This window comes from Rhizophagus irregularis, chromosome 4, assembly GCF_026210795.1.
Source record: "Rhizophagus irregularis chromosome 4, complete sequence".
Lineage (NCBI taxonomy): Eukaryota > Fungi > Glomeromycota > Glomeromycetes > Glomerales > Glomeraceae > Rhizophagus > Rhizophagus irregularis.
Window position 1 is genome coordinate 4870248 of NC_089432.1, and position 22799 is coordinate 4893046.

General features: G+C 26.2%; 3 protein-coding genes across 3 annotated transcripts; all 3 read right to left on the bottom strand.

Annotated features, from left to right (window-relative positions):
* Window positions 1-6444: 6444 nt before the first annotated feature.
* On the bottom strand, window positions 6445-6756 carry OCT59_024361 (uncharacterized protein; the record flags this gene model as incomplete). Its single annotated transcript, XM_025327825.2, has 1 exon — window positions 6445-6756. The coding sequence occupies one exon, from the start codon at window positions 6754-6756 to the stop codon at window positions 6445-6447; it is 312 nt and encodes a 103-aa protein (XP_025169328.2).
* A 1239-nt stretch (window positions 6757-7995) lies between these two features.
* On the bottom strand, window positions 7996-8887 carry OCT59_024362 (uncharacterized protein; the record flags this gene model as incomplete). Its single annotated transcript, XM_066135385.1, has 8 exons — window positions 7996-8006; window positions 8081-8152; window positions 8224-8259; window positions 8334-8387; window positions 8455-8523; window positions 8585-8626; window positions 8702-8713; window positions 8791-8887. The coding sequence occupies 8 exons, from the start codon at window positions 8885-8887 to the stop codon at window positions 7996-7998; spliced, it is 393 nt and encodes a 130-aa protein (XP_065991411.1).
* A 6019-nt stretch (window positions 8888-14906) lies between these two features.
* Window positions 14907-17165, bottom strand: OCT59_024363 (uncharacterized protein; the record flags this gene model as incomplete). Its single annotated transcript, XM_025332646.2, has 5 exons — window positions 14907-16006; window positions 16073-16412; window positions 16491-16672; window positions 16748-16820; window positions 16929-17165. 5 exons carry the CDS (start codon window positions 17163-17165, stop codon window positions 14907-14909), a joined length of 1932 nt encoding a protein of 643 aa, XP_025169326.1.
* Between the last annotated feature and the right edge of the window lie 5634 nt (window positions 17166-22799).

The window sequence follows — 22799 nt, forward strand, 5'->3', positions numbered from 1 at the left end:
GACATTAATTTTTTTTATTATATAGTATTCCCGCGTTAACAGCCCCTGTAAAAAAGTCGATCCGTTTTTTATATTCCATCTTTTTCCGTAAAAAGGCTCATATGTCCGGAATTAATAACTTTATATCATCGAAATTTATCGAATTATTTACATTTTCCGTGAATGGATCCGTGAAAAGTTCATTTTTACGGAGTTTTTACAGAAATAACAAATTTATTATATTGCTTTAACTAATAACCTCTTTAGTATAGAACTCTCTGTGATGCATCGCAGTTATAAATTATTTTGATCATAGGACAACTCCTCTCATCAATTTGTCTCACAAAAATAGAAATAAATTATAAATCTTATGTCTAATCATTAATATAGATTTTTCTCGTAATTGATAATTCAGTTAATATTTATTGGTCAAGATATTTTGTACTTTTTATCAACATTGTCAGCTTTATTTGATTTTTTTATATATTATCGTATGTATTATGATAAATCACCTGCCAGAAAAAAACATCACAGGACCAAATGGGCATGGCCCAGTCGATTTCGCAATAGATTTACTTCAAAACCGCAAAAACTGTTGGCGTAACAGAAGTAAAGAACGAAGATTTTTTAAAGGGTAATGCTCAGAATGCCGTTCAACTTGAATCAGCTTTATCAAACCGTAAGCGTAAGGCAGATGAGATGAAGGAGGAAAGTGTGTTTGTGGGCAAGACTTTTGGAATTGAATTGTCACAGATGGATGCGGAAAATGGTATTTTTTAGAATGTTTACTTGATGATCAAGATAGGCTAACATTTAAACTATCGAAGCCGGTAATAGTTGTGTATGGTAATGAGGATATGGAAAGAAATGTTGAAAGAATTCTCGGACATATTGCATGGTTATTGGAAGAGGCGCAGAAGCAAGCAAAAATCGAACTAGAATTTAGGGGCAGATAGGGCTTAGGATAGAAATGTATAAAATTCGTCATGTATCACGGGCAAGCCCCGAACTTTTGTATTTATTTTTCGCATACATATATATATATATATATATATATATATGCATTAATAAAAAAATTTTTTACACGACACTGATGAGGTAATACCTCGTTTTTCAACCTTGTATCACTTCGAGGTGTGAAGAGTCTTCACGTTTACCACATATATCAGGCCAACTTGAATCCGCAGTGTATTTTTCCAAAGTGATTAATCGCGTAATTTATCAGTACACGAAAAAAATGATTAATATGGTTTTATCATTACTCATTAGATTTTGATTCAATGATTCTCCGACGAATTCTCAGGGTATTTATTAAATAAAAGGTGAACTAATGACATTTGTGTGGCTGGCTTTTTTACTTAATTTATTATGAACTTGTAAGCTTTACTGCGCCATTATTGCACAAAAAAAAAACAAATGTTTTGATTTTTTATCTCAATGAAAAAGAAATAATATATATCAAGAGCTAAATACTAATTAAGAATTAAAATTTTAACTTTGAAACGTTATAAGTCAGCTTTTTTTAATGAAAATAAATTCGAACCATCATATATATTTTCGTTTATAATGAAAGTGGTCATATGATAAAGGCTCATAAACTAAGAAAATTAAATTTTTCTGTTTATCAGTTCTTCAATATAGTGTTACTGTTAAACATATAATTCAAAAATGCGTAAGTTTAGTTGCATTAATTTAATTAAAAATTAACAATTTGTATGTTTAAATGCTGAATTTATTAGATATACTTTTGGATGGCTCAAATTATATACATTCACTTAACATCATCTAAAGGATCTAAAATTATCATTTTTATTAAACATTATAGTATGAAAAGAAATTATAGTAATGTAATATCATTTGCAGTTAGCTCAATTGAATTTAGATGGGGTTCTTTTTTTTTTTTACCCGAAACACATAAAAAGTTTGAAGGACTTTATTATTAGCCATACGCATTTTTCAGAGCCGGAACTATGATAATTTTGGTCATTACCTAAAAAAATTAATAGCTTTTGGCATTATCTAAAAAAAGAAGATTTTTATGATTTTTTTGTCTGACCTTTCCTTTTTATGTATATTTTGAGTCCTATTATATACTCTTTCGCAACGACATAATATTGTTTACTTATCTTTGAAGACTTGAACTTTTCTGGCCTTTCAAAATGTAAAAGCCCTACTGATATGCTGTTCAAATGAAAATTTCCGGTAGAAAAATCTCTCATATAGGTAAAGGTGAAGCCAACGAATAAAATAATGCCAGCCAGTATCCAAAAAAGGAAATAATTACTGGCTACAGTATATAAATTATCTATAAAAGGAATGATCTACATGAATATGGTATGGGTACATTGTCGATCTCGGTTATTTTTACAGGGATACCTAACAATTTTTTAATTATCTATAAAAGGTCTACATGAATGTGTGACATACGTTGTGTACATTGTCGATCTCGATTATTTTTTATATAGAATCAGTTATTCAACAACTCAAATAACTTTCACCCTCAAATAATAATATATATATAAATCATGTCTTCTAATAGAAATAAATTAGTTAGTGCCGCAATTAACAGAGCGTATATATTAATAGATTATGATAAAAATGAAGAAGAACAATATGAATCTATTAAACAGATCATTCTAACAGACGAATCACTTACAAATAACGAAAAGTTAGGAGCAATAAATATAATAAGTAAGGACTTTGATGGATTTAAAATTCTTGATAATAAAGGAACAAAAAGAAATTGTGTAAATTGTCAAAAAGAATGTTTAGCTGAATTATACTGTGAGCATTGTGTCCGAAATTATTTAGAAGCTCAATTTTCAAAATGGACATCTGGAATGAAAAGATTGATAGCATAATTCAAAAATGTCAAATGGAAACAGTTTCACCTGATAAGATAATAGAATGGATACCATATAATAATTTACAAAATATTAAATATTTGACTAAAGGTGGATATTCTGAGATTTATACAGCAGATTAGATTGATGGAAGATATGAGGAATGGGATTCAAAAGAAAAACAATTAAAAAGGGTTTGTGCACATGTAGTAGTATTAAAGAAGCTAGAAAATATAGAAAATACAAATAGAAATTGATGAGGTAATGTTTAATTTAAATAAAAAGGTTTACGATTTTATTGAAAAAAAAAAAATTAACAAATCTCATATTAAAAATTCAGACTAGATCACATTTTGTTATCAGCAATAAATATGGATCAGTAGTACAATGTTATGGTTTAACAAAAGATCCATCAAATGGAAATTATGTACTTGTAATGAATAAAATGAAAATGAATTTAAGAGACAAAATAGTAATAATCTTACATGGAAAAGAAAAATTCAAATTGCTGATGATATAATTTTTGCACTTTCCAATATTCATGAAGAGAAATTAATTCATAGGGATCTGCATTCTGGAAATATATTATTTGATGAAAATAGTCAAATATTTTATATATGTGACCTTGGATTCTGTGGACCGGCTGATGTACCATTAAATGGTATATATGGAAATCTTCCATATATAGCACCAGAAATTATTGCTGGAAAAGGAACTACCCCTGCATCTGACATTTATAGTATCGGTATGCTTATGTGGGAAATCTCATCCGGACAACCACCTTTTATTAATTCTGATAATGATTTCGATCTTGCATTAAAAATAATAAATGGAATGAGACCAAAAATAATACCAGGAACTCCTTTAAAATATAAAAAATTAATGGAACAATGTTGGGATGCTGATTCAACAAAAAGACCTAATATTTTCCATCTTGATAATGAAATTTTTGAAATCAACAAATTGTGTTATCAAAATAATAATGATGAACAGTTAGATTGTTTAAATATGAATATTAGTCTCAATTCAGTGAATTCATTAATCAGTAGTTTTAGTAAAATACACATTTTTGGAGAAATGCCAGAACCAAGGAATTTTACTGAAGGTAAATTATTTCATATTATATTTCATTATTAATTCTTTTATAATTAATAATATTAAAATCTATTGTCTTTGAACCAACAGAAGAGCAAAGAAGGTAATTTAACTAATTTATTTAGTAATAAGATAATTAAATACTAACTATCTTTTTAGAAGCTTACTATAGTATTCAACAAGATTTGATTATTCCAGATAGCAAGTAAGTACACAGTGAAATTCGATAAACCGGATATTCGATAAACCGGATTTGGGCCTAAACCGGACTTTTTTGCTGGAACCAAATCACGTATATTAAAATAGGCTCGATATACCGGAGTTTACTAGTAAAAGCTCGATATTCGCTATAACGGATCAATTTTCTAACAAGCTATAGTAAAAATGATTCGATAAACCGGATCACGTGACTGGGAACCAATAAAATTTAAGTAACGTGATTCGGTAAATCTTAAATTTGGCCGGAATTATAAAAATCTTAATTCCGGCTGAAGTTAAGTATTACTTATATATTCAATGAAAATATTTTATATTCATTTTCATGACCTCTATAACTTAAAACTAGATGAAAAAATCAAATTATAGTGTATATTAGTTTTATTAGCATGAAAATTTTTTAAAAATTCAATATAATAGATTTTCAATATATCGAAATTTTTTCGCTAAACCGGATATCCCGATAAACCGGATATTTTTAGTGGAACCGATAGATCCGGTTTATCGAATTTCACTGTGTATTTACTTCAATATTTTTTTTTTTTTTTTTTGAGAAATTAATAAAGTTATTTAAAAATATAACTTAAAACTTCATTTAAGATATATATCTGGATATCAACCCGAGAATAATGATTCTAAAGTGATAATTGGTAAGAATATTATGTTTAATGTATAATTTATTAAATTATATGATCTAATAATAATTTAATTTAGGTAAAAATGTAAAGGATGAATCTGAAAGAATTTACTCGAATAATTTAGAAAGTAATAAATTGTTTTTTTTAACAATAATAGAAATTAGGTATGCGTTGATGATTAGAAACTAAAAATTATTTTTTATTGCTTTCAAAACAATAGATGAAAATTTTAGGATAATAAAATTAAGTAAAGATAAAGGTAATAATATTTATAAAATTAATGTTTTATTCGGACCCTTTAATATTCTAATTTTTTTAAAAAATTTTAGAAATACAAATTGACAATAAAGGAGAATTCAATTATATAAGAAAAAATTACGTTACGAATACTAGTATGAATGATGGTGAAAAAAATTATTTTATCATTTTTTTTTTAAAAAAAAATAAAAATAAAATTATAATATTAATGATATTGTGGTTTTATCTTAGATGATGATGATGATACATATAATAATCCGAATCTTCACTCGGAAGAACAGGACGAATTAGAAATTTTTGAGGGTAAATTATTCAAACATATTTCTACTATCTATTTTTAAAATTTAAAGACAACTTTTATTGATTTTATTTTTTATTCTTAGATTAAAATCAGAATTATACTTGCAATGGTATCGACATTATAGTTAAAAATATTCTCATTATTTTTAGAATTAATCATAACTATGACTAGAATAGTTTAATTCATTCTACTGTATATTTCTACTATTTATGGAGTTTAAAAATAGCATGTAATTGAATGATTCAATATTATGAAAGTATTATATTTCTACTTACGTAATTTTATTAAATTAACAAATAACCTATTTTGACATATGACGTATTAAGAAAGGTGTTATTTATTTGGTTATGGTATGTTCTTACGGCATTGTGCTTTATTGTTTTTTATATATGAAACTTTAACCGGTATGATTTCTCCATTTGCCGTACCTGTTTCTCTGGATGTATATACTATTATTGTATAAATACAACTAAATTTCAATTTAAATCGTTTATTATAGCACATTACTTTTCTGAATTTATACAACAATTTGGATTGATGGGAAATATGAAGAACAGGATTCTAAAAAAAAGACCATTAAAAAGACCTAAAACAACTAAATAGATTGAAAAGTTTAATGTAACTTTTTTCTAAAAAAAAAAATATATGTATATACAGTACGTTACCTTTATATAAAAAAAAAAAAATATTTTTTCCATTACTTTGCTAGTTTCCTTCAAAATATTTATTGATAGAGTGTTGGGCTGTTGGCCTTTAGAAGTTATTTTATTATATCGTTAAAATTGGGACTACGTATTTATTTTTATTTTTATTTTTATATCCAAAGGAGCACATGGGTAAGACGAATTAATTTAAACATACAAAAGTAATAAAAAAAAAATTCTAAACTATTACACACATAAAACCGCCCGAAGACGGCGCCACTCTGGTGTCGATAACATAATCGCGGTACCTAAGTAACCAGGAACGCAACCAAAGAAAAAGGAAAAAGAAAATAAAGAAAAGTTGCCGTATTATTCTTTCAGCCTTGTAAAGGCCGCCACCTGTAAATACTGTCAGAGGTGGATTGATTCACACTATTCGAAATCAATCGGTTGTTTTGAGAGACGGATCGTTATGGTGAAGGAATGTCGAAAATGCCTTTCCCCGTTTCTATAGAGGAAAGGGTTCGTTTAGCTTTCTTGTTAAACGCATGGTGTCTGTTGTGATCCAGGTTTGTAGTATTATAAACGGCGCGCTTTAACGGTCGCGCTTCTAAAGTTTTAGTATCGTCGGAAGTATCGCTGTGATCACTGCGATAATGTCGTCCAGCTTGTTCTTTAACATGATCTTTAAATGATAGAGTAAACTTGCTGTAATCTCTTTCAGCTTTGGCGATAACTTTAGGATTCGTAGAAGAGTGCCGTCGATGAATCCACGAAGTCATTCTGTTATGATGACGCTCTTGGTAACTATCTAAATAATCAATTTGTAATCTCCTCCGATGAAATTTGTGAACGGAGGTGCCGAAGTAAGGTGCATTGTCCGAATTATATTTTAACGTTTCTTTGATAGTCCCGTGTATCTCTGGGACATATGTGTAATAAGCCGGTCTAGATGTCTGAGGTTTGAGAAAATCTGAAGCATCCAAATGTTCAGGGCGGTGCAAGTCATCAGAAATTGAAAAGTCCTACTCAGAGGTATCGACCTCATGAGTGACGTTCATTTGCGTTGCAGTAAAGAAGGTAGAGCGAGTATTGGTTTCCGGTTTAGCTGACCAGTGGTGAATGCATTTAGCGACATTGTGAGAACTATCAAATAAAAAATTGTCTGCTGGCGCGTAAAACTTTTCCATATTGTGACGTAACAATGGACTTTTTATTGTCGGGTGTGTTGGAAAATATTCGGTGACAACTATGTGCAAATCTTTTCATTTGTTTGCGCTTGACTGGTGGATGATTACTATAATGTTCACTGAGATTTTGGAAACATTTCTGATATTTATTTAACCTTGAACGGTATCGGTAATTGGGACTACGTATTTAATGGGTAAATTCTATTAAATGATTGGTTTATATAAATCACGTGATTGATCATGTAATTTTTTTAAAAATAGTAAAATAGTTAAAACTAGTACAGCTTCTGTTGGCTGTTTGAACAAATTGAAATTCCTACTTTTATGCTATAGATAAATAATTTTGATGCATCAATGAAGTAATTTACAATAAAAAAATTTTTATTAATCATTATGAGAGTTATGTATTTTATTATATATTGATCATGCAAATATATAATAAATTTTATGGAATTAACAAGAAAAAATCAAAACAAATTTTTTAATATAAAACGTATGCACAATATCTTGTTATACATTCATGAGGTTGATTATTCTTTCAACTTGTTTTAATAAATTCATGTATAACGAATGAAATAATCTGTTCATGATTCTATAATTCTATAATGTTTACGACATAAATTTACGTTAAGATACTTAATTTTCGCCTAAATCAATACATTTAATAATTTGAATGAATTTATTAAAATTATTTAAATTACAAACTAAGAATTTTGTAAAACATTTACTACTCTAGTCTTAGTGTTTAAATAATCCATGATAAATAAATAAGCGATAATAATTAGAATATAAAAAAGAAAATATTGTTAATTTGATTTATCAAAAGACAATTTAAAATCCATCTAAAGATAAAAATAGATTAATTATTTGATTTAATAAAGAAATTTATTTTTTTCTACTTATTTTAAGAGCTTACCATCAGGAATTTCCAGTTCATCTTGTTCTTTTGAATGAAAGTTTGGATTATTATATACTTCATCATCATCATCTGTAATAGATAAGTAAATAGAATTAAAATAGTATTAAAATTGTTTGTTATTACGTAAAATTTTCACCTACCATCGACATATTTTTGAGTTTTTTCTTTTTCGTCATCTAAATTTTAAATAAAAGTCGCATTTAATAAATGAAATTGATATAGTAACTTTATTTGTTAGTAATTTACTTACTATTTGACTTTATTTGCAACTTTTTAAATAATTTAGATAATTCTTTATTACTATCTAAAAATTAAGATATAGAATTAATATATAAATCAATCTCGATTTGACAATAATTAAAATATATTACCTCTAAAAATAGTAATTACTTTTGATAATTTGCTACTATTCTGCTCATTTGATTTATTAAAGTCGTCAACTAAAATAAAAAATCAAATATTAAACGATAATTCAACGCTATAATGTTATTAAATACTTACTATTGTTAGGAATGTTAAAATCATACAATTTACTATGAAACACTATTAACAGTAAAATAAAGTATTTAAAACTAAATTAGTATAGTAATCAAAAAATAGTAGATTATATGGTTATACCTTCTTGTTCTTCTATTATAATAAAAAGATAACATTAATAATGTATTTTAAAATAAATATATTGATTAATAAATATTATACACTTATACCTTCTGTTGCATTTCTTGGTTCAGGTAGATTTTCAAAGTTGTGAATTTTACTTGTAGATAATCTGCTACTCATATAATTTTCTTCTACTTTATTCATTTCTAAATTATCCATTTCTGATTTGAATAATTCATCTGACATATTTTGATAATATACATTAATTTTTTGTATTTTATCACAAAGTGTATCAGCGTCAGGTCTTTTTAATGGATCAGCATCCCAACATTCTTTCATTAAATTTTTATATTCCAATGGAGTTCCTGGCACAATTTTTGGCCTTATACCGTTAATAATATTCATTACAATATCATTTTCATGTTCATAATTTATAAACGGTGTTTGTCCAGATGAAATTTCCCACATAAGAATTGCAATACTATAAATATCAGATGCAAAAGTATATTCTCTCCCAACAATAACTTCGGGTGCTATGTAAGGAAGATTTCCATATATACTTGTTGAAGATTTATCAGCAGGTCCACAAAATCCAAGATCACTGATATACCACCGATCATTTGATTGTGAATATAATATATTTCCAGAATGTAAATCTCTATGATTTGCTTTTTCTTTATGAATATAATAAAGTGCAAGAATTATTTCATAAGTAATATTAATTCTATTTTTCCATGTAAGTTGATTATGATTTTGTTGTAAATATTTTCTTAAATCTATATCCATTTTCATCATTACGAGAAAATAATTTCCATTTGATGGATTTTGTGTTAAACCAAAACATCGAACAACATCCGCCCATTTATTACTTATAGTTAAATGTGATTTAGCCTAAAAGACCATAATTTGTAAAAATACTAGTGCTAATACAAAAAACTACAACAATTTCATGAAATATAGAATACAATAATACAAACCTCTTCAAACCAACTTTGATTTGCACTTTCAACATTTTCTAACGTTTTAAGTACTACTTCCGTCACTATGATGTTTTGTATTCCAGGTATTTTAAATCTTTTAATTGCTTTTTTTTCAGAATCCCATTCATCATATTCTCCATTAATCCAATCTGCTGTATAAATTTCAGAAAATCCACCTTTTGTTAAATATTTAATATTTCTTAAATTACTATATGGGATCCATTCAACTATATTATTCGGCATGAGTGATTCCATTTGACATTTCTGTATTAAATTATCAATAACATCATTTCCAGATGTCCAATTTGAAAAATCTTCTTTTAAATAATTTCGAACACAATATTCACAATATAATGTGGCTAAACATTCTTGCTTACAATTTTCACAAATTCTTTTTGTTCCTGAATTTAAATTAACTTTATTTCGATCATAACCTTTAGTTATCCATCTTATTGCATAAGTTTTTTCATCATTTGTAAGAATTTTATCAGCAAGGACTATTTGTTTTTGAAATTCAAATTGGTTGTGTATATCATTGTAAATATTAGTATCTGTTAATGTTGTTGTTCTATTAATTGTTGCACCAATTAATTCATATCGAAAAGTGGCCATCAATAAGAAAGAATGAAAGAATGAATTATTTTAAGTTCATTCACTTGATAAATTTGATAAATTAGTAAAATGCAAATTGTCGATCAAAATTTCATGCTGTCCCACATTAATTTTGTGACCTAGAGACGAATGAGATGTAGTATTTATGTATTTTACGCCTCTTCTTAAACCAAAAAAAGAAAAATATTACTACCATTTACTTATTTAGTATGATTAATAATTTACGTTTTTTTACTTTTTTATTTTATTTTTATTTTATTTTCAGAGAATACAATTTGTGTTTAACAAATTTGATTGTCATACTTATTGCGGTTTTCAAAATGGTTGAAATCGATGTCGATCATGTAACACAAAAAAAAATTTTATATACGAAATTAAAGTCTAAATTTTTTTATAGTCTACTATATTTTTTTTTTTTTAATATTTCAATAAACACGTGTGTATACTATGAGTTTGTAAGGTTTAGTCAAAAATAGACTGGTATTTTTACTCTTTAACTCCAAGATCTCACTTGAATCACACTTGAATCACACTAGAATCACACTTAGATCACAGTGAATAAAAAAGACACTACACTAGAATCACACTACAACTAAACTAACCAAAGTATTCTCAGTTCTCTTGGGAAGCAGTAAAATGGTATTTTATGGCACTACTTTAAATATTTATGTGGAAATACTCTATCTATATAATTTTTTTACTTAAAAGTTTATTAACTAATTAATAATTAAAATCTTATATTTATAGCCTTGGAATAGAAAGAAAAGGGAGAAATATTTTTAATAAGTTGCTACAAAGTTTGTTTATTTATTGTTATGTCATATTATGGGATTTTGTTTTAATAAAATTTATTTAATTGATTAGTCTTTTTTATCTTGAACGCTATTTAAGTGAAATTTAGTGTAATGAACTATAGTTGGTGTGGGTAAATATAATTAAAATTTAACCTAAACAACATATTCAAATTCTTTATTAACTTGGATTATTCATTTTGTGCATGGCCTGTAAATTTTATATAAAAATAAATAAAAAACGAATGTCAATTAAATATTGTCTTGGTCACGTGATCGCAGATCATTTGTGGCTTTGGTGTCAATTCCAACCTTTTAAAGGCTTTTAGCGCAAAAAAAAAAAGATTTTGTGATCTCGTATTACATGACACACATTACATGTGTTTTTTGAGTGTGTTTTTTTGATATAATTTTTTGTGTGTTTTTTTTGTGTTTTTGTCATCACCTCATATAAATTATCGAATTTCAACCATTTTGAAAACGGCAATAATGAATAGATAATATCCTTGATTATTGATTAATTTGATAAACAAAATCAATGATTGTTACTTGTTATTTTTAAATCTTATTTAAAAAATCAATATAAACAAGAATACATGATTGATGAAAAGTCAATTTAGTTATTTTCAATTGAATAAACAACATGGCGAATAATAAACATGAAAGATTATAAGAAACCATTCAATTTACTATTTCTACTAAAATATCCAAGAGAAGAGTTTCTGTAGAATTATAATTATTATTTTTTTTTTTAGGATGTAATGATGGATCGCAAAATACTGTATATGTTTAATAAAAATAAGTTTGAATGAAAGAAATTATTACGTAAAATAATAGATCAGGCGCAAGTATGTCACAGGGTTTTAATATCATGGCACGGGTTTTCATGTTACACAATTCAAATTATTTATATGGAGACTATCAAGTATATATTTTTTATCATATCAATAGTGATAAATCAATACTTTATTTTAAACGAAATCATATTTTGCCACCAACGATACGCCTTTAGTATAGTCAATGTTGATCAAAAAATTATGAACATGTTACCCCAAGCATAATATTTATTTTTATTATAAATATATTTATTTGTTCAAAGGAAGAAAAATTCCCACAAGTTTTCTTTAACCATTGTTTAAAAGCAAAAAAAAAAAAATCATGAGAATTTTCTTAACTTAAATTAGAGTTTTTTTTTTATAATATCTTAATACTATAATATTTCATAATCAGTCTTATCTTTCATATATCAGATACACAATTACATCAAAAATAATATAGAAGAAAAAAATGGGCCCAAATCCTCACGAGTTTTGTAGCATAGTATTATCGTGAAGATCTACCTCGCGTTGAATTTTTAACTTAATGATTAAATTCAAATTTTTGAAATAAATATATAAAACAGAATAAAAAAAAATTTTTTGTTGTATATTAAATTACCTCACGAATAATTACTTTCACAGTGATGTTGTCAAGATTAAAAAAAGATTTTAACGCAAATAATATTTCTGAATTTTTCCAATTTGCATGGTACAGTCTTCCAAAACTTTCGTCATCAATTTGTTAAAAGTTATTAAATTGTTTGTATTCATAAAATTTCAAATGTTCTTTAACGATAGCTTCTTCAATCCAATTAATCCATTCATTTATCTCGCATTTCGATATTGTCAGACATAATGAATAATAATTTGGCTGAAAAAGGTATTAAGAATGATATGATTGAACGGAAAATTTTATTGCAAAATAACAGCCTAGCTATTTACGCTTCACTAAACAGAAGGACCATTAGACGCAGTACCGCAGTACCGCAGTAACGACGGTATTCCAAAAAATAATAATTTAACGTTGAAAATATCGTGAGCTACTTTAAACTATGTCGATCATTTGACAAGTTCGAAACAATTATCTATATCTACAAATTATTATAACATAAAAAAGTTTTAAATTAGTATCCTGTATATTACGTTTTTTTAAAAAATACAAATTAAAATAATAAATTGAAATTAATTAATACTTACCGTACAATATCAAGATCATTATTCACATTATTCAATGACACCATCTCTCGACTAATATTGCGAGCACCGAGCGGGACATCTTGTATTATCGTGTCTTCGCTTGTTTCTGGGAGATAAATTGTTGATTACTGTGTGACATACACCCTATTCAAAAGGTTGCTGTATCATCAATAGGTTATGCGACGCAGACTTTGTAGTGCTCTTGCGTTAGTTTGAGATCACAAATGATAATAAACTACATGCAGTCAAAGATCTAACCAAATTATTAGATAAAATAAAGATTGGTATTAATTTTAAATATTTTTAATAAAACATTTTTAGACTTGAAAGATAAATTTATCTTTTTTTGGATGTTTAATTTAATAATTGAATGATCATTCATTTATTGGAAAGCTTTGATTTTATTATGGTAGGCTTCTTCGATAGTATTAAGTCTTGTAGTCATGTCATTGACTGCCGTGATCATTGATAAAATTTTTTTTGCCTGGCCTTGTTGAGCTCCGACAGTGAAATAATTTTTGAATCATGTGCGAAGAGATCATTGGCAATTTCGAATCACGCGCAGCAATTATATACATACATTTTTTCGGTGAATATCACTGGACCAGCAAGAAAAAATAAAGCTGAAAGAGTCAAAAATATCATGTCTTCCGAAATATTAATAAAAGGAAAACTGGACATAGATAAAACTGATGTGTAGTAAATTATTGGTAAGCGTATTTATTGGTGGATCGATGTTTGACTCTAATGGCTTTTTATGCGTAGTTATTGAAACAACAAGATGCGTTTAACAGTTGGCGCTAAAAAGAAATTCCAATGAAATTACGGTTTTATACGAAACTGATTGACGTAAATAACTATATCCTAATCCCACTATTTCACTGAAACTGCAAAAAGAAAAGAAAATTGGATTGAATCAACAGAATAAAAAAATCTTGTCCTTCCTAACAAAAACGAATGAAGAATAATGAGTGATTAATCTACACACATAATTTTAAATGAACTAACGCCTCATTAATAATTCAAAGTTGTGTAATGAAAAATTTACTCCAGAGCTTTTTAGTAAAAAATATGACGAAAGCGATATAAAATATTTTCTAAAAATAAATGTGGTGCCAAATGTCACGCGGTCACACGACTTTTTACGACACATAAAATAGAATAGAATTACAATTCGGGCTATAGCCGTAAATACATGTACATGATGTTTTTATGCCCACTTAACCGCGGCCAAAAAAAAATGCCCAGAAAAAAACAAACGGGCCTAATAATCATGCATAATTCGCCTAATATAACACTTTTGGATGGTAGAATTATTTTAACTTCCAATTTATTCGAAAAATTTTCTTAAGTTATTCGGAAGTAAATGTCCACTATAGATGAAATTTCTGCGTGATACGCTATAGTTCCACGCTAACTAGTTTATAAAATGTATTTATTTAAATTTATTCCGTATTGATAAAAATATGTCGGCAGATGAAGTGCTTGCAGTAAGCCTGTAGGTCTGTATATGCAGAAATTCATTGATGTTATAGGTTTACACATAATATAATTAATAAATTAATAATAAATAAAATTTCTTACTAAAATTTATATTTTAATATTTAATTACAATAATATCCTTTTACATAAAAGCTTAAGCTTTAAATCTTTTAAAATCTATATATTCAGTTAATAATAAAAGATAATAGTATACTTACAACAAGAATGATCCTTTATATATTGTATTTTAAAGTCTATATTCATTATTTGTAAATTCAAAAAAAAAAAAATAATGAAGCAAATTTAATTTAATTTAACATATAAAGAAAGAATTTACTCTAGGTTATTGACTTTTTGTAAGTTTTTCTAATTTATTTTGTGCTACTTTATCTCCTTGTTTTGCAGCTTTTTCATACCAATAAATTGCTTTATCTATATCATTTGTAATTCCATCTCCATGTTCATACATATTACCAAGATTAAATTGTGATGAAATACTTCCTAAATTCGCTGATTTTTGATATAACTCAAATGCTTTTTGTTTATCTTCTTCAGTTCCAATGCCATTATCATAACAATATCCTAATGAAGTCATTCCACTTGTATATCCTTCTATAGCTGACTGCTCAAATAATTCAAAAGCTTTATTATAATCTTTTTTAACACCATTTTTTCCATCTTTATAACAATTACCAAGATAATGCATAGCTATTACATTTCCACTATTTGCAGCTTGTTCATACCAATAAAGGGATTTTTTTATATTTTTATTGATAGCTATTCCATTTTTATAAAAATAACCAACATCTAATTGACCATTTGTGAAATTTTTATTAGCAGATTTTTCACAATATTCAAAAGCTAATTTTTCATTTTTTTTAGTTCCATTTCCATATTTATAACAATTTCCAACAAAATAATGAGCAGATATATGATCTTTTTCTGATGCATTTAAAAATAAATTAAATGCTTTCTCTATATTTTTACTTGTCTTAATTCCAAAATAATTAAAATAACCAAGTAAAAAAATAGAATTTGAATTATTTTGATTATTTAATAACCAATTATAAATTTCTTGCAAATCGATAGTATGATAATTAAAATATTCAATAACTTGGAGTTTTAATAATTGCCAATCAATTCCTTTATTTGCTAACTTAACTAAATAATCATTTACTTCATCAACTATTATGTTAAAACCTTTTTCAAATAAAAGTTTCTCTTGTTCTACTGACACTGCTATAGGATCAATTTCTTTTATATTTATTTTATCAAAGTTTCGGATAAATTGGGATAATTCTCGTGATTCTGAATTATCATATAGTTTTTGATTGCTTGAAAATTGCTGATCTATTGTCACATCAATTTTTGTAACTATCGCTTTCAGCCAATCAACTACCTGAAATATGGTTGGACGAACATTTGGCTCATCATCCCAACATTCTAAATAAAAATAATTAAAGGTCTAATTAAAATTATATTCAGATTTAAACTTATAATTTTACTTACTAGTATAAATTTTTATGTAATCATCTGGCGTATCGGGAATCAAAGCTTCTCTAAGACCTTGTGCAATTTTCAAAGTTAAATTAACATCATCTTTAGCATAAAAAGGAGGTCGCCCACTAGTTATTTCCCATAATAATATACCAACGCTGTAAACATCGCTTTTTTCATTTAATGAATACATTTGCGTTGTTTGGTTATTATTATTCCTTTGTCTGTCAAAGATTTTTGGATCAATGTAAGGAATCATTTTGGATTGAAAATTAGATGTTTTAATTCTTCTTGATAATCCAAAATCTGCCAATTTAATCATGTTATGATGAACTAATATATTGTCAGAATGCTGTTAAAAACGAATAAAAATAAATATATTTCGAACGTAACATTATCAGCAATGATTAAACAATAATAAATTTATTACCAGATTACGATGAACAATCCTCTCATTATGCAGGCATGATACAGCGCAAGCTAGCTGGTGCGCCATAAGATATTTATCATTCCATGTAAGTTTACCGAAGTTATTCATCAAATAGTCTCGAAGACTACCACCGTCTGCATATTCCATTACCAACATATAATTAATATTATTATCATGACTTTCTAAAAAAAAAAAAATGATTAAAAATGTATTTTTATTAGTAAAGTTTAATATATAAATTAAAATTTTTACAATACCTGATTCAAATTTTGTTATTCCATGACAACGCATAATATTATTATAAAGGTCAACTTCACGTTGGATTTTTAACTAAATAAATAAATTCAGATTCGCTTAATAATTCTTGCACTTCTTTTTAAAATAAATACAATAAACTAATAAAATAAAATAAAAAAAGATTATCGAATATTAAATTACCAAACGAACAAATTCTTTCACAGTGGTGTTGTCAAGATTAAAAAAAGACTTTAATGCTAAAGGTCTTTCTAAAGTTTTCCAATTCGCACGATACACTTTTCCGAAATTTCCAGCACCAATTTGTTGAAAGTTATTAAAATGTTTGTACTCATAATATTTTAAATGTTCTTTAACGATAGCCTCTTCAATCCAATCATACGTGTTTTCGATATCTTGCATTTTCTTATTATCAGGCATAATATATAATAATTTGTCTGGAAAAGGTATGAAAAACGGTAGGATTAAACGGTCAAATTGAAGTGAAAATAATAAAATATATATATATAGCAGCAATGTACTTGTTGCACAGCGCCGTTAGTATCACCAAACAAAAGGATCATTACTCATTAGACACAGTACCGCAGTAACGGTATATTCCGAAACATAATAATAACTAAATTATTAATGTAGAAAATATTATCGATCTTTTTTAAAAAAAAAAAAATCTCGAACCATATACAATTATCTATATTAATTGTTCTTAGTTTTGGACAAACTAGATCTTACGTACAATATATACTGTATATGTCGATCATTTGTTGGCTGAGTGCGCAGCTGGAGAAAGTTCATATTTATTATTTTAAATTATTATAAAATAAAATTTTTTAAATCGGCATTCTATATATTACGTCTTTTTTAAAAAATACAATTAAAATAGAAAATTGAAATTAATTTATACTAGAGAACGTTAAATCTGTATTTACTTTACCGAGATTCATACAGTATCAACTAATGCTGCGGACAATAAGTTGTCGATTACTGTGCAATATGCATTCGATTCAAAAAGTTACTGTATCAATACGTTATACAACATAAACTTTATAGACCTCATGCGGTCAAAGATCATTTAATAACCAAATTATTAAATAATATAATGATCATTAATTTTACAGTAAACACTTTTAATAAAATATAAATGTTTAAAGATGTTTAAATAATCACCTAATTCATTAATTTTTGCCAAGTTTTGGAGCTTATCATGTTAATTTTATCGCACGGCCTTGTAGGATCATGCTGATTTTATTTGACCGATATTTTCATCAATAGTTAATTATCGTACAATGTTAAATATGTTAAATACCAATAGTTTATTATATACAATATTGAAATGATAAATATTTCTTTCCAGGTATTTGCAAAGTTCGGTCAAAGTTCCATTATACATCAAATTAACTAAATTAAATCACTAATATCATATTCATAAGATAGTAATGTTTATACTTTCTATTAATAGAAAGAATAAGTCTATTAATAAACAAAATAAAGCATGATCTGATATTGTACATTAAAAAGGTGTATCATTTTTAATTCACTTTTGTGTAATAATTTCTGTGACTTTTTTCTACTTTTATACCACTGTTCTTTAATAATAATTCATGAATTTTTTTAATTTTTATTGATATTCTTGCAGATGACGTTGTAAAAGTATCAAATTTCTTGATTTGACTGTATTTAATAGTCGAATTATTTATCCATTATTCAATTTAATTGAAAATTTAAAACAAAATCTTAATCATCTTTCTATTAATATCTTTGACAGTTATGGTCTTTCAAGTACTATTGAACTTAGTTCAATTATATTACAAAATTTAGGTCAATTACTTCCTATTAAATTAGAATATTTAAGTTTAACTCTTAGTATTAAATATAAGAATAATTTTGAAATGTTCTTAAAAAATTCTCAGAATACTTTTATTAAAAAATTGTTAATCAATAATAGGGGAAGTAAAGATAAGGAAGGTTGTGATAATACTAATGATCTTATATTATCCTATATAAAAGAATATATTATGAAAAAGAAAAGAGTCAAATATTTGGCTATTATTACACTACTGATTTGTTTTCATTGAAAGCTGAAGTGAAGGAATTTGAGTTATATAATATTAAAATTCAAAAATATCGTGATTTAATTATTGATTCTAAATTAAAATTTGTAGAAGAATTGGAAGATTTTTAATATTAGGGTTTTAACATAGAAAATTTTGTAAATTTTATAAATAAACTTAAATTTTATTCTTTAAATTTTATGGGTGTCCTACTACAAGTAATATGAAATATCATATTTTAAATAATTGATTCTTTGTAATAAGGTATTTAACGACTCCAGCACGAACCCACTTCACCAGTCAAAGGAGCAGACAATATTTAGCTTCTGGGATGAAGTGGTCAAAGCCCGGGCAGAGAATTACGGAGACACTACTTTAACTGGGATTTCATTGCCTTGGAGATAGAAAATCTCGATAATAAACATCTTTTAACAGATTGAAATTCTTAATCAGACTTTTGGCAGATCATATACCTAATTATTTACGTCATATTAGAAGTTTAAAAGAAGAAAATTTGTATGAATTTTCTTAAATTTAAAGTACGATTATTAAAATTAAAATAAAGAAGAAATTCGCATAAATTTTTAATTAGTTTATTAAATTTTTTTTAGCAACCATGATAATTATCTAAAAAAATTTTGTAATAATTGTAATATTAATTTGATTTAAAGAAAATAACCTTTATTTGCAACACCTTTGACTCTAAGAAATTTTGTATTATCTCCATAACTTATAATAATAATAATAAGGAATGAAAGAAATTTCTTATCACATGTCACCCACATATTGTTTTAGTATATATTGCTTATGAATTTTCAGAAGTTTATATAAAAATAGTATGCTTTTCAACATTAATTTTTCAAAGCAACTAATCCTAATAAATAAAGTAAATCCATTCTAACTATTACTCCATGACTGAATAATAATCAAACCAAGTTTAAATTTAATTATAAGTTTTTATATAAAATTTAAAAATGATATTTTCATTATATATATAGTTTTTTGTTCTAAGTAGATTTTAAGAGTACACTCTCAATTGATGTTCAATATTTAATTGACAAGTGTGAGAATTATGTCCAGACTGTTGGCATAGAGTGCATTTTCTCTTTGATCCACCAACTCAAATCAAGAAAGATCAATAAACTGACAATTTAACGTGATTCTAATCACATGCCCTATAAAAAAATTGGATACGTTTTTTATAAAGTTTTTATACGATTTTTTTTCCTTAGAAATAACGTATCATAATAGGATACGGAAAAATGCACAATTCCGTATCACTAAAAATATGGTTTGGATACGGAATTTGCACGGGATTTATATGGAATTTACATGATTTGATCACTGATTTTATCACGGAATTTATACGATTTGGTCACTGAATTTACTATTTGTATTACAGTTTACTATAATTGTATTTACATAAATCTAATTTTACTTTATTAAATTAAATAAAAAATAAAAAATAACAAAGTACAAATACATTATGAAAATTCCCTCCTTATTAAAACCACCTATTGCAACCAAAATTATCTATAAGTTCAGGTTCATTTGGAGTCAAATAACCTAAAAGAACAAAAAAAAAGATTGGAAACAAAACCCCATATAGTATCTGCAATCGTCCAAGTCACCAAAGGTCAGCATTCCTACAAAAAAAGAAAGAGAACTCCAGAATGTCTGACCTACATAAAAGAAAAGAATTATGAGGCGTCTATTGAAAAAGAAACCAAAACAACAAAATAAATCCAAAACTGACCTACAAAAAAAGAAGACTCTGAAGCAACAAAACTGAAACAACCTACAAAAAGAAAAGAATCTGAACCCAACTTACAAAAAAACAAGAAAATTTGAACTGACCTAAAAAAAGAAAAAAATCCTGAATCATCCTACAAAAAAAAAGGACTCCCAAACTGATCTACAAAAAAGAAAAAAGAAACTGAATATTCTCACAAAAAAAAATCTGCTGGCCTATGAAATTAAATATAAATAAAAAAGAAAGGGGAATAAAGAATAAACCAAAAAAAATATTTTTTTAAAAAGAGGGGTAACGAAGTTAGGAAAGTTAAAAAAAAATTTTTTTTTAAAGGGAGGACGTCAAAGTTAGAAAAATAAAAATTTTTTTATAAAGAGGAAATAGAAATAGAAAGAAGAAATTTTTTTTTAAAAAAAAAGAGTGGGAATAAAAGAAAAAATTTTTTTTTAAGGGAGTGACGAAAAAAAATTTTTTTTCAAAGGAGAGTGACAAAAAAAAAATTTTTTTCAAAGGAGAGTGACGAAAAAAAAATTTTTTTAAAGTGAGGTACGAAAAAAAAAATTCTTTTTAAAGGAGTGACGAAGAAAGAAGAAAAATTTAGAAAAAATAACAAAAATAAGACAAAGAGAAAGAGAAAGGAAAGGAAAGACAGAAAGGAAGATCGGAAGATCAAACTCATCAAAGTAAGGGTTTATATAAAAAACAAAAAACGTATCATAACAAAACAATAAACAATCATGTGATCTCGTGTTATGATACGGATTTTTGTAAAATTATTTTCTAAAAATATTAAGTTTAAAAATTCCGTATACATTCCGCATGATTAATTTTTTCCGTATACATTTCTTATACATTAGTTTTTTTAAAAAATGTTCAAAAATGAATTGCTTATTAAATATACGGAATTTGTATACGGAATCTATAGAAACGTACAAAAAATGTATACAAAACGTATCCTTTCCGTATACATATTTCTTATAGGGGGGTATATAGCAAACATGTATTGTATGGTTAGCTTTGTATGTATTGTATTATTAAAACTTTTTAATGTATGTAATGTATCAATTATGTATGTATTGTATGATAAATGTGGTAGTTTCATGTATTATTTGATTTAAGGATAACTTCTTGCCACACTTTTTATTACCAAATTTAATTATTTACACATTTTTCATGTACTGGCTAAAACAATTCAACGCGTATTATTATAATCTTTTCTTTTTATTTAAAAATAAATATTTTTACCCTGTTTATTACTACTTTTTCATTTAAAAAAAATATATAAATATTTTTACGCGTTTTTATTACTGCAATCTTCTCTTTCTTTTATTTAAAATATTTCTATTGTGTTTATTACTATGTCTAAAGTAAATCCTGTTATTCTTTACTATATCTGATGACGAAACTATATCTGAAAATGAAATTTAATTCCTTGAGTCATCTATGAATATAAGGAACATTTATTTTATTTATAATAAAAAATACTTAAATTTTTTTTTGTAAATTCTAATATTATGTATGGCGAAAATAAGTATGCCATACATCATTTTTAATATCCATACATGTATGGGCACAATCAAAGCATACATAAGCATACAATACATACAACGCTAAGCATACACTACATGTTTTATAATCACCTCTTATAGGGATGGTTTACTACAGAGTACGAATAACAGCCGCCAAGTAATTCTTAATATTGTTTGTTACGTGCAGCTAGCTATGAGATCAATTCCTTAAAAAATGCGACCAACTATTTTAATCACGATAGAGAGTATTGCTGATTATTTCAAAATTCTCCATTTGATTCATTTGATTCGAACTTTATTAATAAATAATTTGCAAATAATTAATAATAATTACATAATACAATAATTTTAATTTAACTGTTAATGTATTCTTTTATTATTAATAATAAAAAAAAATAGGTAGAAATTTATTAATTAATTAATATTAAGCAATTTGATCACTTCAAATTCTCTATTGATCGAGCTTAAAAAAAAATTTATTTTTAAAATAGAAATAATTTATTGACAATAAAATAAACGCATACCACCAGAATTTTTACCATTCAGATTTAGACACCATTCACCATCCAAAGGGGTACAAAATGGTATTGATGACGAGTCAAACATCAAAGAGAATTCAGGTTCATCCTGGGTGATGATGTTGGAACGGTAGTTCTTGCTAGGTAATGTTGCGGGAAGCGACCTTACTATCACTATTACACTGTTTCATTTGCTTTTACAAGAA